The sequence below is a fragment of the Notolepis coatsorum genome (genome assembly GCF_963971535.1).
Source record: "Notolepis coatsorum genome assembly, chromosome: 16".
Taxonomy (NCBI): domain Eukaryota; kingdom Metazoa; phylum Chordata; class Actinopteri; order Aulopiformes; family Paralepididae; genus Notolepis; species Notolepis coatsorum.
Genome location: NC_140180.1, coordinates 24,349,761 through 24,368,671, shown reverse-complemented (window position 1 = coordinate 24,368,671; position 18,911 = coordinate 24,349,761). Strand labels below are relative to the sequence as shown.

Genomic DNA, 18,911 nt, shown 5'->3' with positions numbered 1-18,911 from the left:
TATTATACTACTAATACTAGGAATGTCTGATCACCGAGTGTGTCCGACTCTTTACCACCTAACCTGTACGGACTACAACGGATGCCGTATATCACGCCAGTTAGGGTACCTTGTGCATACTACACCCGTGTGTACCGTTTACTTGACTTCACTCATATTAGTATATATTCAGATTCTAATTCTTTATTGCCCATATTTATTGTAATGTATAATGTAACTGATGGGCCATACAGACCTTCATCTGCACCTTTGATTACACTGTTTACTCTCATATTCTTATTCAGGGTTAATTATATTGTTTACACCATTTATTATTATAATTATCATTATAATTCTATTGCCTATATTTATGTCTTTCTACTATTACCCTGCCCATACCTGTAACCCCTCCCCCATGCTGCTATGCTGCCCACATTTTTCCAAGGGGATCAATAAAGGAATATCTTATTGTATCTTATATTCATGTATCAACAATTAGCCTATTTTATTTGTTCTCTCTCCTAGGTACTAAGAGAGTTTTATTTTAAATGTTACAATATTGTAAGAAAGGGGCAGGACTAGATGAGCTGTGCTTCCTTCTGCCCCTTCTCCAACTCATCCTTGTTAGTTTTTCTATGGATAAAGTCAGACTAATTTGTTTATGTTTACATTTTGTCTCTACAGTGATTTGTATGCGTGTTGTGTTCGAGATAAATAAAGATATAATCAAATCAAATCGTGAGAAAGTGTTGGGAGAGCATGTGACATGCACACGTGGCTTGGGTTCCATGACGGTATACCTCGCTATATTATGGTAAATCTCCCAGCCCCAAGAGCAGAATGTACATACAGTAGAGATATGATAGGGAGGATGGACTGTCACTCACCAGTCACGATTAGGTATACTGTCAGGACAGGGTTGTCATCCGGGTCTTTCAGGTGAAACGAGCCACTATCCGTGGTTTTAAGTTCATGAATCATAAACTGAAACCAGGTGTTAGATTTCCATATCTGACTCCTGCCATCGAAAGAATATTTATCCAGCCTACCGCGGATAACGATATCGATGGGACCGTCCCTCGAATTGTAGTAGTAGACATTGCTCAAGGAAGGCTCCAGATTAAACGTAATGTTGAGATCGCTGCCCGCCACCATGTTCAGATGTAAGATGCGTTCTGAAACACAGAAGACGTGAGAGGGAGGCGTTAGAAAGACAAACGTGTAATGGCATGATGAAACAAAAATAACCAAAACATTTTCACTTAGGAAAAACTAGGTTACCGTTTTACCAAGGAAACTATAAAAGAAGGAAGAGTTGTGACGGCAGAAGACCAACATTCTATGCTCTGCTTGATGCCAGTTCTATTGAAGCCTGTATTAAAAATTTAAATATACATCAACCAATTATATCAAACATTAGCTAGTTAACAATGCAACAAATTGCCTTTGATTCTGACATCCGAGGTAATAACCTGTTCAAGTGACGGATCATAAACGAGGAGATGGCTGATCCCATTCAACTCAATGTCAGGCGAACTGAAAGTTTCCACACTTGGCACCAATGTGCATTCAAGAGCTACACAGTGACCCTTCCTTCTGTTTTAGTTTCCTTGGGTTTTGAAATACGCTAAAGCTTTTAATTTCACACCACAAAAACCGAAGAGACTTTGGTGGTGACTCCAATTGGGATAAATATTATTAGAACTATTCAGACTGCAGCAGTTTGAGGAACTACAGCTAGGGCACTTTCTGTTTCACTGCTTCATAAAACATATAAAACAATCAATCAAAAGCAACGTGTTTTTGTACGAGCTGCATAATGTAATCCAAGCTATTGTCTATTTTGTAACTTCACCTTTTTGTGCCACCAAAATTTAATACCAAATTCACCCACCTGTCAAAAAACTGTAGTGTTGTCCTTCAATTGCCCAATCTATGATGGGTGTGCCTGCGTTGTTTATAGTAGGGCTGAACGATATGATTCACAATATGTTTCTGTTATTATCATTTTCATTGGAAAAACATATTTAAATTATCATGGTGTGATTTTTGTGGCGATCTGTACCAAATAAAGATGTTTTCCTAAGTTTGCAGAATATGATCTAGACACTTTAAACACTTTTTAACACTACACCATATTTGTATTTTTTATATATATATATTTAGATATATTTATTACAAAGAGATGTGCACTACATCCATACCTAAATTTAGCATTTTACATTTATTTGCATTTTGTACCTCGTTGTTTGCATTTTGTACTTACTTTAGGCTGTACTTTAGTTTGTATATTGTATATGTTGTATAGTGTTTGGACTTTATTCTTTTTACTTTTGTACTGTATGAAACACATTCTCAAGGGGCTCATGTACAGAACCAAGCATCTCACTGTAATGTACATGTGCTTTATGTGACAAATAAAACAAAACTTGAAAGCGCCACAATAATGAATTTGGCATGGCATTTTGAAACTCACCTTTAAGAAATATTACAAATATTACCTCCTGCGATTTGGATACTGCACTACTGCACCAGGGTAGTTGTTCAGCCCTAGTTTATAGTGATTTATTGAACTTGTGTTTTTGTTTTGTCACTCTGAAATGTATTATTTCCAATGTGACATCCGACAGCTGACCATGAGTTGTACATACATACTGTAACAAAAAGGTGTATTTACATCACTGTCAAACAGTGGAGTAAAATGTATATTATGTATTTCGAGTTGTAATGGGCTAAGGAAGTCCAAAGAAGCTTATTTCCCATCCAGAGGTCAAACACTAGTGAATGTAACCACTTTAGATGGATTGTAGCTTTAATAGACACTCACCTGATACCTCGATCTTCTTCGACTCTATCACCTGTCCGTTTATGTCTTTCAACTGATAGAAGCCTTGGTCAAACTGGGTGAGCTTCCGCATCACCCAGCGACTGTTCTCCATCCTGCCTCGTCCCGTCTCAGCCGTGGTGTCATTGTGTCTCCATATGACCCGTGTATGTCTTTGGCCCTCAGGGCTGAACTCCAGGGATGCAGAGATTAGGGGGAACCACCAGGAAAACTTGTCCCCGTAGGACATCCCTTCCAGTCCTGTACGGCAGAGGCCTGCACAACCACATACATCATTCACACTTAGTAAATCACAAATTATGTTAAAGGAACACTCCAACATTTGGGGAAATTAGCTTACAGTCTTCTCCAGAGAGAGACAAGAAGATAGATACCAGTTTCATCTCTGTGCGTTCAGTAGAAAGCTATCTGGCTGCATGTTAGCCTAGCTTAGCACAATGAATGGAAGCGGACACTGATGGGTAGCCTTCGGGAGAGGTGTTAGTTGGACAATGCCTAGGCTACCCCGTCACTATCCGCTTCCATTCATTGTGCTAAGCTAGGCTAACGTGCAGCCAGATAGCTATCTATCTTCTTGTCTCTCTCTGGAGAAGACGATAAGCTAATTTCCCAAAATGTTGGCGTGTTCTTTTAACCTATATGATGTTAGCTTCATGTTTACCAGTCTGTAGTTTACCCTCTGCAGATGGACAAAGGAAAACTTGTGAAATGGGCATACACATTCTGAGGGCACGTCTGCATAAAGGAAGAATATTAGTTGGGTCATCTGTGGCACTTCCGTGACCGTGGAGAGCAAAGGTCCATTTCTCAATGGATTTGTCATCTAGGAGGGTTAATAAACAAATTTAGCCGGGGTGTATTTTTTTAAAAGGCGGAGGAAATTTGTGAGTGACCAAATCCAAAATGGTTGCCGTGGAAATTAACTTTTTAATGGTTTGACCGGCTACAATGATGCACAATACATGGTTTCAGAGCTTATTTTGGTCAAGGAATACATATTTGGTGTTTATATAATGATTTGACCTATTGTTGACCTTAAAATGCAAGATGGAGGGCGGCTACGTGGCGTAGTGGGCAAGGCACTCGCCACAAAATGCTGGAGACGCTGGGCTCGAACTGACGAGCCCAGCGTCTCCAGCATTTTGTGGCGAGTGCCTTGCCCACTACGCCACGTAGCCGCCCTCCTCCACATTTGCTTTCAGTTTAGCTGGTCGTCCGTACTAATACACATTGGCCGTATTAGATTGCAGAATGGGTACAATACAGTACAGCTCAATACACACAATTGTTAAGGGGATGCAGACCAGAGAAAGACTTTCGTCTAGTTTACATCAGGGTCCCCCATTTTCAATTCATCAGGACATATATGACATACATGACATACAGATAGTCAGTACTGCTACATCTATACATTTATGACATACCAGATTTGCAGTCTATTAGCAGTCCTTGTTAGCCCATTTATACCAGCAGGCCTTGTTAACCCATTTATACCAGCAGGCCTTGTTAGCCCATTTATACCAGCAGATCGATACGGTACTTGATGTGATATTCGGATGTTTTTTACGCAGTGGCTTTCGGTGACTCATAATAATCGTACGTCTTATTTTAGAAGAATCAAATATTCCCCAAACATCAAAACACTTGGATTTAAAGATGTCGTGAATATTAACTAGGGGACAATATGCTCAACGGTCAAACAACCATGTCCATAATCCCACAGTGTAGTTACTGATTGGGGTAAGAATTATTCGATTAAATTCACTCAACCTTTATGAATGTGGAGAGTTGACAAGAGCTCTCAACTGACCTATGTAAAAATAGAATAGATTAACAATTTGATGGTATTCGTAATGTTTTAATAGAAGATATTAACAGTTTGATTATGTGACACAGCCACATATGGATGGACTTGTCCAGTGGTGAAGGAGTAAAGTACCTTTTTTTATGGTGGGTACAGTGATAGTTAAGGAAAAGCACACAGCTGTCCTCAGGTGAGAAGAATTTCCATCTAGGCAAAGGTGTAGACCGGGTCCGAATTAACAGGGAGGTATCATTTTAGAATGTCTCTTTAAACAGGGGTGTCAAACTCATTTTCACAGAGGGCCACGTCAGCATTTTGGTTGCCCTCAAAGTGCCAAAGACAGTATAAATGTAAATGTAATGTAAAATAAATGTAACTACTCCTTTACATATTGTTAAATAACTGTTTATGTATTTATCACTTATATTCTATTACTTCCAAGTTACAAATATGACATATTGTGATAGGAAAATCTAAATTTTTGTATTTGCTCTTTAACCCTGCTTAAAAAATGTCTACAATCCACTTCTGTTGAAATTGCCTACGTTTTTCTATTCTATATTTCTTCGTAAAGATGCAAGGAGACACAGAGGTGTTACTTTCAGTCCCCCACACTATACGTAAAACATAACGATACAACTGCCCGTTGCAACACAGGAAGCTTGTTTCCTGTTAGAAATTCTAGGTTTGCATTTTTTTGTTACATGTCTGAATGCCACTATTAACATATGAAGCGCAGCTTCTTAGAAATGTCTGATTTTGGGCAGCCCCCCCACCCCCGGTATCCTGCCTGTCTCTTTGCATTCAAACAGTCTCTTTTCAGCTACACATTGTAAACTGAAGTGAGATTCTGCACAGATAAGCTAATATCAGCTTCTATCCTTGATTCAAGTAATCATTCTTTCAGTTCCAACTGGGTCATTGTTAGCATAATTCCACCGCAATATGCATTTGCATAGATGTATATGTTATTTTTACATAAATCCTTTTGATTTATCAGGTTAAGAACCACATATTACTCTATCAATCAATGATCAGGCTATTTTTCATTTTCATAACATTTGTATTTATTCATACATGGAATTGTTACAGTCCAACTGTGTCTTCAGTACATATAGTTCACTTAATATGATCCACTAAATCCCATGGCCGACAGAAACAGGAAGAAGAAATCTCTTATTTTACCTGCCCTAGGCTGGACAAGATATGCCTCCTAAACTGTCTAAATGGAAGTACAGGAAGTACAGGCGTACCGGTTCCGGTCAGCCCAGATCGGTTTATAGTCCCCAGAGAAACAAAGAACAAAGCAGACGCTTGTAAATCGTAAATCGGAGGCAGCTTCCAGGGGAAATACATACACTGGAAATTCTACCCCATAGACACTTTCGACAGTAGTTCTTTACCAGGCTTTATCTCACGGTGATAACACTGGGAACAAGGTTATACCTGCCCCTAGCGCAATGTTTACCAAACCAAACAAAATGTACATACTTATTTAGCTGAAATGAAAACACAATTCAATTAACCCTTTGATCGCCGGGGTTAAATTCATAATTTACCATCCCTCGCCAGCCCTATTTAACATGGAGAAGTTCCCCTTCTTTGCAGGGCTATAACTTTTAAAAATTTATTGCTAAATTGACATTACCATGGCCCATTCAAATTCCTATATCTATTGTTCAGGGTGTAGCAACGTTATACTTTTTCATTCACATATTCATACTAAAATACGGTCTAAAGTATAAGTATGTTTTTATCGTTTTCTGCAGCTTTCTCCAGAACGTGATTTATAGCTCCAAATGCATTATATTGATGATGAAATACAGTTTGATAGCAATCGGCGCGAGATAAAAAATTTCAACTGGACGTGGTTCTAGAAGTTACTACGTATCATCTGATGTTGACCGGATGGGCGGGGGGTCTTTATAATTCCATGGGCAATGTTATATCATTCATCTAGTGTGGGTGATATGATCATTGGAGCAGTTAGTATAGAAGACATTACAAAATAACGCTGAAACTCACCGTAGCTTCCTCGCGCCGTTGGGAGATGAGCGTGGAACAGAATTTTTTCTATTATGGGATATAGAAATACCCGATCCATTTCCAGGTTGTATAATAGTATATACGTCCAAATCATGTTGTTTATTGAGTTATTGGCAACGGATCGATATCCATTGTGTCGAGCTCGAGTCCCGGGACCTATACAGAGTGATCGGACCAAATTGAAATGAGCACCAGCGTCACTTCCCTGTTTATGCCCTGGGCGATCTGCCGATCGGCCACCAGATGGCGCTCTTGAACCGTTCGAGAGTCGACAGGGGTTCACCAGTACATATAATGTCTCCGGGGGAGAAATATGATTTCGATCACAGATTTTTGAAATATTGATATCAATGACGCTGTACAGCGTCATCGGCAGAATAAGCATGGCGGGGAATGACGCTGAAAAGCGTCAACGCGATTAAAGGGTTAACATAAATACATACATTTTGTGTATCTATCAGTTAATTTGCATATTTACTGAGGTTCATTCAGAGGGGCAGAACTATGGTGCAACCAACACTGTGAGCTGCTAAGTAAGAACACGTGGGACAGATGTAGCATTTTTACTAAAACAAATGGCTGCACTCAAACTTGCAGAGGCCATACATCCAACTAATGGGAGATAGTTTGATTACAGAAAACATTTTCTCTGCATGAACGCACAACTGTAACTGTACTCAAAAATAAGGGTTGTCTCAGTTCACAACTATATTGGTCAGGTTTTGGGTGAGACTTGTTTGCGTCCTGCAGCTTCTGATTACATTTGGCGAGATGCTCGTTATGTCACACAACAGCAAAGTCACACAGCCAGTTTGGATCGGACAGTTCAGACAATATTTCTTCAGCCACAATAAAGCTAGCTTTCACTGCTGCATGTTTTCTGGCTGTAGCTCCTGTGAACATACTCTGCTGCGATTGCAGTCTGCCTTTTAATTCTTGGACAATGTTGTTTTTCTTGGAGGCTAAATCTGGCATGCGGTTGGTGTTTGGTGTCAAAATGCAGACGTAGATTGTACTCTTTGACGACAGACGCCGCATCATAACACAAAAGACATACCGTTTCTTCTTATCCTTGAAGCACAAACATGTTTTCACTTTCACATCTTTCTTGAAACTGCCTTCCATCTCCATCAACTTTTCTCTTACTGGACATGTTGGCATCACGACACTAATGAAGATGTTCAATTCTCAATTCGACTTGATGGTGAAATCGCCGTAGTTAAACACTGATGTAAGGCTACATTGCCATCTACATGGGATGCCGCCACTTTGGCGGTCACATAATTGACATGCATTATGGTAAATGTAGTTTATAGTCAATGCACGCTTTAAAGCAGCATAGACTTATAATAAGACAATCATAGACCACCGCAACACTTCCGGGATTCTGAAATCATGGAGGAGATGGTGGGGGAGCAAATGAATGAATGTGGATGAGAGCCTTGATGTAAGTGGTTGTAGCTACGGCTGTGTGGGTGCTAGAAACATGATCGTATAGACTTTTATATGCCTGAGTCTCCTGAACACGGCGCAACCGATTCCAAATCGATCGGAACTTAATCAGCCAAGCTATAGTCCCTTTTTCAGCACCTACTCCCCATACGCATGCGCAGATTGCCAAAGGATTCTGAAGGCTCGCAAAGCCTCTCCAATAGCATAAAACTGCAATGCCGCAGCCCCATACATAGGAGGGGCCTGTACTGTGCGTTGGGGGCCTGTACTGTGCGGTGCACTACTGCGCATGCGAGAAACAAAGTAAAGTAATTCTAATCTAGTCTAAGGGTTAAGTTTAGGCCCTCATCCAGAAGAGGTTAAGCTTAGAGTAACAGTCAGGGCTGGTAATCCAATTGATATTCAGTTTAAGATAAAAATTCTAGTCTATAGACAATTGGTTGCATTGAATGCTTTATTTGGTTACTCCTAATCCAATTGATATTCAGTTTAATACAAAAATATTTTGGACATTAGGTCCTATTTTCCGTATGTTACTTTATGTTCTGTATGTTACTTTATGTTTCTAGTGTCCTATATTATATGTTACTTTGTTTCTCGCATGCGCAGTAGTGCACCGCACAGTACAGGCCCCCAACGCACAGTACAGGCCCCTCCTATGTATGGGGCTGCGGCACTGCAGTTTTACCCTACTCTCTCTCTCCTCTCATCTGGGGCCAATAACCCACCCTGCTGAAGCAAACGGGGGTTCTCATGTCTCCGACTTTCACAGATGGATGGAGTATGGTGGAAGATACCCACCTATCCCCTCTGTCCATAACTCAACTCATCATGAGCAGAGCTTTCATTAGAGCCTATGTGACGATTTTGAAAAAAAACTCTTTTGGAGCTCAAAATTGTCAGCCATCTTGCATTTGAAGGTCAACAATAGGTTGAATCATTATATAAAGACCAAATATGTATTCCTTGACCAAAGTAAGCTCTGAAACCATGTATTGTGCATCATTGTAGGTCAAACCATTAAAAAGTTAATTTCCACCGCAGCCATTTGGGATTTTGGTCTCTCACAAATTTCCCCCGCCTTTTAAAAAAAATACACCCCGGCTAATTTTTTTTATTAACCCTCCTAGATGACAAATCCATTGAGAAACGGACCTTCGCTCTCCACGGTCACGGAAGTGCCACAGATGACCCAACTAATAGCCTACCACTGGATTCAAATATTTTGAAAATTTGATTAGATTAGATAAAATGTCAAATGTCATTATACAGCACAGTACAACAAAAAGAGGTTTGGCATCCAACCAGAGTGAAAAAATAACAGTAATGTGCAATAGTAATATGCAATGTAAATCAAATCAAATCTAATTTATTTGTAAGGCCCGACAACACACGTTAATGTCCCCATGGGCTGGACACGTCTTCTTTAAACAAGTCAAGTCATGTAGTGACTAAACGGGGCATAAGATACAGTATAGAAATTACTACTACTGAGTATAGTGCTAATCAGATGTACACAGAGTTGTAGTATTAATATGTACAGTGATACAGGTATAAAGACACCTGGGCAGCAGCGTAACTAGTAAGAGTAGGTAAGGGATATGTTCAGATATAGATATAGATATAGTATCTAATGATATGTAAGTCCACTATCATCCCTGTACCTAAAAAATCCAAGCCTGCTTGCCTCAATGACTACCGCCCTGTAGCTCTCACCTCCATAGCCATGAAGTGCTTTGAGAAGCTAGTAAAGGGCTACATCTGCTCCTCCCTCCCCATCAACCTGGACCCCCTGCAATTTGCATACCGCCCCAACAGGTCCACAGAGGACGCCATAGCCCATGTGCTGCACACAGCAGCATCACACCTGGACAAGAGGCAGGGGAACTATGTGAGAATGCTATTCATCGAATACAGCTCAGCATTCAATACCATAGTCCCCTCCAAACTCATAGCCAAGCTCAGGGACCTGGGCTTGAACTATGACCTCTGCAAGTGGGTCTTAGACTTCTTGACGGGCAGACCCCAGGTGGTGAGAGCAGGCAACTGCACCTCCTCATCCATCACCCTCAACATAGGGGCCCCCCAGGGCTGTGTTCTGAGTCCCCTCCTCTACTCCCTGTACACACATGACTGTGTGGCTCAGCGGAAAAACAACACAATCATCAAATTTGCTGACGACACAGTAGTGGTGGGCCTGATCTCTGCAAACGACGAGAGGGCCTACCTGGAAGAGTTCAAGGTCCTGGCGGGATGGTGCCAGGAGAACAGCCTCTCACTGAACGTCAGCAAAACAAAGGAGATGATTGTGGACTTTAGGAGGTCGGGGGTCAGGGACTACAGCCCCCTCAGCATCGACGGGGCACCGGTTGAGTGAGTGAACAGTTTTAAGTACCTTGGAGCCCACATATCCGAGGACTTGACATGGACCACACACATTGACAGTGTTGTGAAGAAGGCACGACAACGCCTCTACTTCCTCAGGCGCCTAAGGAAGTTCCATGTCAGTCAGAAGATCCTTAAGAACTTCTACTCATGTACAATAGAGAGCATCCTGACTGGCAATATCACCTCCTGGTTTGGGAATAGCACCGCACAAGACCGAAGCAGACTACAGAGAGTGGCACGTTCAGCCAAACGCACAATTGGAGGGGGGCTTCCCACTCTCCAGAACATTTACAACAAGCGGTGCAGGGGTAAGGCTAAGAGAATTATTAAGGACTCGAGCCACCCAAACAACTGCCTCTTTGAACTGTTGCGGTCAGGCAAGGGATACCGGAGTCTCATGGCAAGCACAGAAAGACTCAGAAGAAGCTTCTATCCCCAGGCCATCAGGTTGCTCAACGAACAATAACACTATGCAACAACCATCAAATGCACTCACAACACACACATCCACACGCACACACTCACTTTAAACAAACAACACACTGCAGCACCCACTCTCCACACTTTAGAACACACTTTATATTTATTGGTAAAGGATTTGCACTACAACCCATACCTCAGTACACCTTACTGTAATTGTACCTAAATTGTACCTCATCCCATTTCTGCTTTGCACTATATAGTATTGTATATTAGTATATTGCATAGTATATTGTATGGTAACTCAGTTACTCTATTCTGCATCGAACATTGTACATATGTATATACTGAACACTGTGTCTACGTACGTGACTTCTATTTTACTTCTATTTTTACATGCTATACTATTTTATTACATACTTATCTTTTGTCTAGCACAGTCTCTGGAGCGTAACAGAAAGAAGCATTTTGTATAAAAGTATTCTGTACTTCTGTATGACAACTATTAAAGAAACTTGAAACTAGAAGGATTATATGCAGGTATGTATGGAGAGATGAGAATATATATATGTAACGGTTGTGACAACGTCACCTCAAACTTCGATGCCCCGAGTGGGAGTCGAACCCCGGTATCCCACACCGCAGGCAGCAACACAGACCGCTATACCAAGAGGTGAATCCACTACTTCGCAACGTGTCTATCTGTCTTTTGAGGATGTGAGAGTGAGTTTAACCCATAGCACCGCCGCTACTCACCCCAGCCCTTCTTGACTGCGCTTCACGATACCATCCGTTACACTCACCCTCTCAAACTCACTCCACTCCACCCACGATGCCCCGAGTGGGAGTCGAACCCCGGTCTCCCACGCTGCCGGCAACAACACAGACTGCTATACCAAGAGGTGAATTCACTTCTAAGTAATGGGTTTATGCGTCTTTTGAGGATGTGAGAGTGAGTTCAACCCATAGCACCGCTACTCACCCCAGCCCTTCTTGACTGCGCTTCATGATACCATCCGTTACACTCACCCTCTCAAACTCACTCCACCCAAGGCATCCGGGTCAATAGGCACCATTGTAACGGTTGTGACAACGTCACCTCAAACTTCGATGCCCCGAGTGAGAGTCAAACCCCGGTCTCCCACGCCGCAGGCAGCAACACAGACCGCTATACCAAGAGGTGAATCCACTACTTCGCAACATGTCTATCTGTCTTTTGAGGATGTGAGAGAGAGTTTAACCCATAGCACCGCTACTCACCCCCAGCCCTTCTTGACTGCGCTTCACAATACCATCCGTTACACATATATACAGTAAGAATAAATATATATATACACGGTATATAGAGCATTATTATACATGCCATCATACAGAGTTATATGGGTTATATGCAGGTGTATAAGTAGGTATATAAAAGGATTATATGCAGGTATATTCAGCCAGATATGGATATAATAATAATAATAATAATAAATAATAATAATAATAATAATAATAATAATAATAATAATAATAATAATAATAATAATAAATTTTATTTATATAGCGCTTCTCAAGGACCCGAAGTTGCTGACAATAGGCAGAGAAACAAGTAAAACAAAGAAACAAAAAAGGAACATAAGACCACGGGGGAAACAGGGGAAAGCAGCATGAGATACACAGAAACATAGAGCCACAGTAACAAACATCAAACAGGTTGGAGAGGGGGGAGGGGGGGGTTATGGGTGGGGGGCGTGAATACTTTCGGCAACCAACATGCCCTTCCGCATTGCTCTGATTGGCCAGCGTTAATGCGCCCTACGCCGGTCATGCGCATTATGCGCATTTCGTACTAGTCTCCCTGTGGGGAGGCGGGCGCCGCTGGTGTACATCTGAGAGCTCCAGCATAGCTATGTCCGCGAGCTAGGCGCAAGCCAGAGTAAAACACAGTTTTCAATCAATCAACAACATTAACGAGACTCTCGTTGTGTCTATTCTGCTAACGCTAACGTTACCGCTCATTGCTTTAACGTTACCTAGGCTCTCGCATCTATCTGCTAACGTTAACGTTAGCGTTAGCATTAAGGCTAACAAACTGTAACGTTACCAGTCTCGCGTCTATCTGCTAACGTTAGCATTAGGTAATAACCGGTTTAAAATGGATGGTGATTACCTCACGTTGTGTCTATTCTACTAGCATTAACCATTAGTTACTAGTACAAACAATCAATAGCGAGTTACTGTATATTGATCACGCTATGTACGATAGAACTAGGCAAAATCTGCATATGGCTCGCCGACAACAAACTATCATTAGACATGGGCAAAACAGAGTCCATTCTCTTCGGTTCAAATAACAAACTCAGCAAGACCGACGGCTTCTCGGTTACAGTGGGTGACAATATTATCACAAGGAAAGATGAAATTACCTACCTTGGTTCCATCCTAGAGGCTAATCTTTCCTGTGACAAAATGGCATCCAATGTAATAAAAAAAGTCAACCAACGAACGCGATTCTTGTACCGGATCTCCTCTCTGGTAAACAAGAATACCCTGAAGACTCTAGCAGGAGCACTCATTCAAGGGTACTACGACTATGCTTGCACCTCATGGTACCAAAGCACCTCAAAGGCACTAAAAAACAAATTACAAACATCTCAAAACAAGCTAGTCAGACTACTACTTGACCTGACTCCTAGAACCCACCTCACCCCTGCCCACTTTGACAACCTAGGATGGCTTAGAGTAGACGACAGAGTACAGCAACTTGCAATGGGCCTGGTCTACAAGATACACTACGCGACCAAGGTACCCATGTACATGTCAAAATACTTCCCAAAGGTCAGTGAATACCACGATCACAACACCAGAGGGAGCTCCACAAATCATGTAAAACCCAGATTCGGCTCAAACAAGGGACTAAACACGTTTCGCAATTATGCCACATCAATGTGGAACGCCCTACCTAAAGCTGTAAAGGAATGTGAATCACTACCCACTTTCAAAATCACTCTCAAAAAACACCTACGTGAGACTGCAATTCGAAACTGGCCCCTACAAATGTCCTAACCTAGTTGTACAGTAAATGACCAAGTAAGGCTTTGTCAGTATTCCAATGTACAGTGTAAAATGTGTGCGTGTCCCCTACCCAACCCCCCCCCCCCCCCCCCCCCCCACCTCCAATGTACAGCCCTCACCCAACCCACCCAACCCCACCCCACCCATCCAACCTCCTCCAATGTACAGTTTCTACGCCAAATGTATATACACTCCTTTTCTGGACACTTTTGTATCACAAACAGTACTGTATTTGCAAATCTGATATGTCATAAATGTATAGATGTAGCAGTACTGTCTATCTGTATGTCATGTATGTCATATATGTTATGATGAATTGAAAATGGGGGACCCTGATGTAAACAAGACGAAAGTCTTTCTCTGGTCTGCATCCCCTTAACAATTGTATGTATTGAGCTGTACTGTACTGTACCCATTATGCAATCTGTTAATAAACTTTTCAATCAATTCAATCAATAGCCATGCTAAAACACTAGCACAACATTAGCACCTAACCTAACAACAAGCTTAACAAGTCAGCGATCTTTTTGTGAGACTAAACTCTCCGCTCTGTGGCAAATTGTGTTGATGTCGGTTTTGTTTCATCAATAAATGAGGCAGAATACACAGTGACTGTATCCTTTTTTGTTTATTGCACTTGTTCCTGCTGCAAATGAAATCCTATGCGAGAGCTTAAAGATGGCGGCTTTCTGTTTTTGTGGAGACGCTCCAACGAGTGATTGGTCTCTTCTGACCAATCAGTGGTCTGCAGTGTTTCTTTTTTTTAAACTTTGACCAGTCAGCTGGTTCTTTTAGCGTTTATCGCTTTTTCTGGTCAAGCATGACCGACAGAAACAGGTTGAATGGGGTATAGATCGGGGGAAAGACACTGAGAAAATACGGCGAGTCCGGGAGTCGAACTCGTGTACCCCAGATCCGTGACGCGCACGGTTGTCCCCGACGCCGAAATAGCGTCCGAGGTACGCGGTGAGCTACTGGAGCTCCCCGGTCTGCAGTGTTTCACTTGACTTGCGATCTTCTACGCTCGTGCGTAGAGCTGCTATTCACGAAGGCGAGCGCTGGCCAATCAGAGCAATGCGGAAGGGCATGTTGGTTGCCGAAAGTATTCACGCGGGTGGGGGGGTTGAAGGCTAGGGAGAACAGGTGGATTTTGAGGCGGGATTTGAAGGTGGAGAGTGTGGGGGTGTCTCTGATGGACTGAGGGAGGGAGTTCCAGAGTCGGGGTGCAGTGCGTGAGAAGGCCCGATCACCAACATTTTAAAGTTTGGATGACGGGACAGTGAGGGAGGCAGTGGAGGACGAACGGAGGGAACGGGTGGGGCGGTAGGGAAGAAGGAGATCAGTCAGGTATATATGCAGTAAATATATAGAAATGTGTGTGTATATACGGTATATACAGCACTATTGTACATGCTACTAGACTATAGTATGAGGTAGGTAGTTATGATTATTATAATTATTTTTTTATCCACTTTTTCTCCTCCTGATTTTCTGTGTTTTTCTCCCATCCCAATTTAGTCGTTATGCCAATTCCCCCCTCCCCTTCCTGGTCGTTGCTCGCATGTGCCCCCCACCGGTCGGTCTAGGGAGCCCTGAAGTCTATCAGATGCTTCCTCCGAGACATAGGAGACAGCCAGCAGCATCTTTTCACCTGCCAGCGCGGACTCTCATTGGTGAGGTGTAACGTGTGGGAGGTCACACTACCCTCGCCATCTCCCTCCCTCGCTGTGCAGGCGCCCTGACCGACCTGTAGGAGTCGCTGTTTACAATGACCAGAATACCACCCCACCGGCTTCCCTCCCGCTGACTCTGCCAATTGAGCCAGTATGACGGCCGACCAAGCCGGAGGCAACGCTGACAGCCGGATTCGATACCAGTGTCTCTTGTGTTGGTGACGAGCGCTTAGTCCGCTGCGCCACCCAGACGCCTGGTAGTTATGATTACTATGATTACAGTGTAGGGCAGTAATAACTTTTATTTTCTTGATTGTGTGTTTAGGAAGCCAGTCTCTCATTGGAGCAGCTCAAGGCTGACTGACTGAAATTGATTGATTGATTGATTGATTGATTGAAAAGTTTATTAACAGATTGCAGAATGGGTACAGTACAGTACAACTCAATACATACAATTGTTAAGGGGATGCAGACCAGAGAAAGACTTTCGTCTTGTTTACATCAGGGTCCCCCATTTTCAATTCATCATAACATGAATGAATGAATGAAAACTTTATTTAACAGATTGCAGAATGGGTACAATACAGTACGGCTCAATACATACAATTGTTAAGGGGATGCAGACCTGAGAAAGACGTTTGTCTTGTTTCCATCAGGGTCCCCCATTTTCAATTCATATAGACATTTATGACATACACAACATACATGACATTTATGGCATAGGGACATATAGGTATTTAGTACTGATACATTTGTGACATAAACGGTATTCAAATATACAGTACTGTTACCCCTAGATCCTGACAGAGTATATACATATGATGGGGAGGGGACTGTACATTAGGAGGGGGTGGGTGGGTGGGAGAGAAATATACATACGGTGGGAGGGAATATATACATGCGGTGGGGAGGAGACTGTCTGTTAGGAGGTGGTGGGGGTTTTGGGCATTTACGGTGGCCAGTTTCGAATTGCAGCCTCCCGTAGGTGCTCTTTAAGAGCGGTTTTGAATGTGGGCAGGGATTCACATTCCTTTACAGCTTTGGGTAGGGCGTTCCACATTGTTGTGGCATAATTGCGAAACGTGTTTAGTCCCTTGTTTGAGCCGAATCTGGGTTTAACATGATTTGTTGAGCTTCCTCTGGTGTAGTGGTTGTGGTATTCACTGACCTTTGGGAAGTATTTTGACATGTACATGGGCACCCCGGTCGTATAGTGTATCTTGTAGACCAGGCCCATTGCAAGTTGCTGTACTCTGTCGTCTACTCTAAGCCATCCTAGGTTGTCAAAGTGGGCAGGGCCCAGGGGTGAGGTGGGTTCTATATGACATACACAACATACAGATAGACAGACAGTACTGCTACATCTATACATTTATGACATACCAGATTTGCAAATACAGTATCCACCATAACATCTGGGATCCAGGAGATGATCATCCAGGAGATGATCTTCCACGCCGGCAATGGGTTCTGCTGAACAGTTTAAGATCTGGGGTTGGTCGCTTTAAAGCATCATTAAAGAAGTGGGGCCTGGCAGACAGCGCTGCATGTGAGTGTGGAGACCCTGAGCAGACTGTTGACCACATCCTGACCATCTGCCCCCTATACAAACCACCCTCGGAAGCCAGCCTCTTTGATGTGGGACCAGAGTTAAGGGCATGGCTACAAGATACGGAGTTGGACCTCTGACGTTACACGAAAGAAGAAGAAGTCAACTGACAACTGTCTTCTGGTTTCTAGCTTTGGAATGGTGAAATCCCACGGATTGGAATGTCAAAAGAAGTATTACTAGGATTGTTTGTGAATTCCTAGTGCCACAAATACAATACTGCTGACCCTATAAATGAAGGACACACAGGCATGCCTGTGTGGAAAATGGGTATTTCAACGTTGGTTTATAATATTACAATGTAAGGAAGTAGTCTCTCAACTCGGATACTCACCCATACAAATATAGGAACTCAGCAAGACCAAAAGCAAAAACATGATCTGCGGAGACAAAAAAGTACACACAAACGATAACGGGTTTAGACTGTTGCATTGGCTCTTAATTAAAGTGGAGCCCGTAAACAATCACTTTCACATTCTTTAGCATAGCCGCCTCCTAATGACCTAAGAACAAAGTTAAAAACTTACTTGTAAAATGTCCCCTGTTCCAGCTCTGCATTAATTTCCAATCTTGCAATTCCGTGGAGTTGAATCACAGCAACAAAGTAAAACAGAATATATTCTAAATTACATCGTGGTTCGCAGGAAAGACTTCACTGCTGCCGCTGGTGATCACTGGCACTGTAGACATGTTGGGGTGTGGCCTAATGGGGCGTTGCCATTGTAATGCTGAAATATGATTGGCCACAACACCCACAACGCACACACACATTCACAAGCACAGAGCGAGAGGGTCATAGGGTCCAGCTGCAGCTTCGGAGCGATCCACAGAGATTGATTGATTGATTGATTGAAAAGTTTATTAACAGATTGCAGAATGGGTACAGTACAGTACAGTACAGCTCAATACATACAATTGTTAAGAGGATGCAGACCTGAGAAAGACTTTCGTCTTGTTTCCATCAGGGTCCCCCATTTTCAATTCATCATATGACACACATGACATACAGATAGACAGTACTGCTACATCTATACATTTATGACATACCAGATTTTCAAATACAGTACTGTTTGTGATACTAAAAAAATCCAGAAGAAGAGTATATCATTTGACATAGAAACTGTGCATTGGGGGAGGTTGGGTAGGTGGGGTGGGGCTGTACATTGGAGGTGGGGGGGGGGGGGGGGGGGGGGGGGGGTGGGTAGGGGGGGACACACACTGTACATTGGAATACTGACATACATTTGACATAGAAACTGTACATTGGAGGAGGTTGGGTAGGTGGGGTGGGGTTGGGTGGGGCTGTACATTGGAATACTGACAAAGCCATGCTTGGTCTTTATTGTACAATGGGTTAGGACATTTGTAGGGGCCAGTTTTGAATTGCAGTCTCCCGTAGATGTTCTTTGAGAGTGTTTTTGAAGGTGGGTAGTGATTTACATTCCTTTACAGCTTTGGGTAGGGCGTTCCACATTGTTGTGGCATAATTGCGAAACGTGTTTAGTCCCTTGTTTGAGCCGAATCTGGGTTTTACATGATTTGTGGAGCTCCCTCTGGTGTTGTGATCGTGGTATTCACTGACCTTTGGGAAGTATTTTGACATGTACATGGGTACCTTGGTCGTGTAGTGTATCTTGT

General features: G+C 42.6%; 1 protein-coding gene across 6 annotated transcripts in view; it reads right to left on the bottom strand.

Moving 5' to 3' along the window:
- LOC311243099 (uncharacterized protein) overlaps positions 1 to 17,947 on the bottom strand; it is an 89,847-nt gene extending 71,900 nt beyond the window's left edge. For 3 of the 6 annotated variants that reach the window (XR_014620645.1, XM_084332178.1, XM_084332182.1), the window contains exons 1-5: positions 17,801 to 17,947; positions 17,608 to 17,653; positions 17,048 to 17,137; positions 2,807 to 3,079; positions 867 to 1,154 (exon numbers count right to left, since the gene is read on the bottom strand). Coding sequence is in view for 5 of the 6 variants with exons in the window: in XM_084332178.1 (XP_084188304.1) it covers positions 867 to 1,154; positions 2,807 to 3,079; positions 17,048 to 17,137; positions 17,608 to 17,650 (694 nt within the window). In the remaining variant the exon portion in view is untranslated. The remainder of the gene's footprint in view (positions 1 to 866; positions 1,155 to 2,806; positions 3,080 to 17,047; positions 17,138 to 17,607; positions 17,654 to 17,800) is intronic. The other 3 variants (XM_084332181.1, XM_084332179.1, XM_084332180.1) reach the window with 3 other exon arrangements.
- Between the last annotated feature and the right edge of the window lie 964 nt (positions 17,948 to 18,911).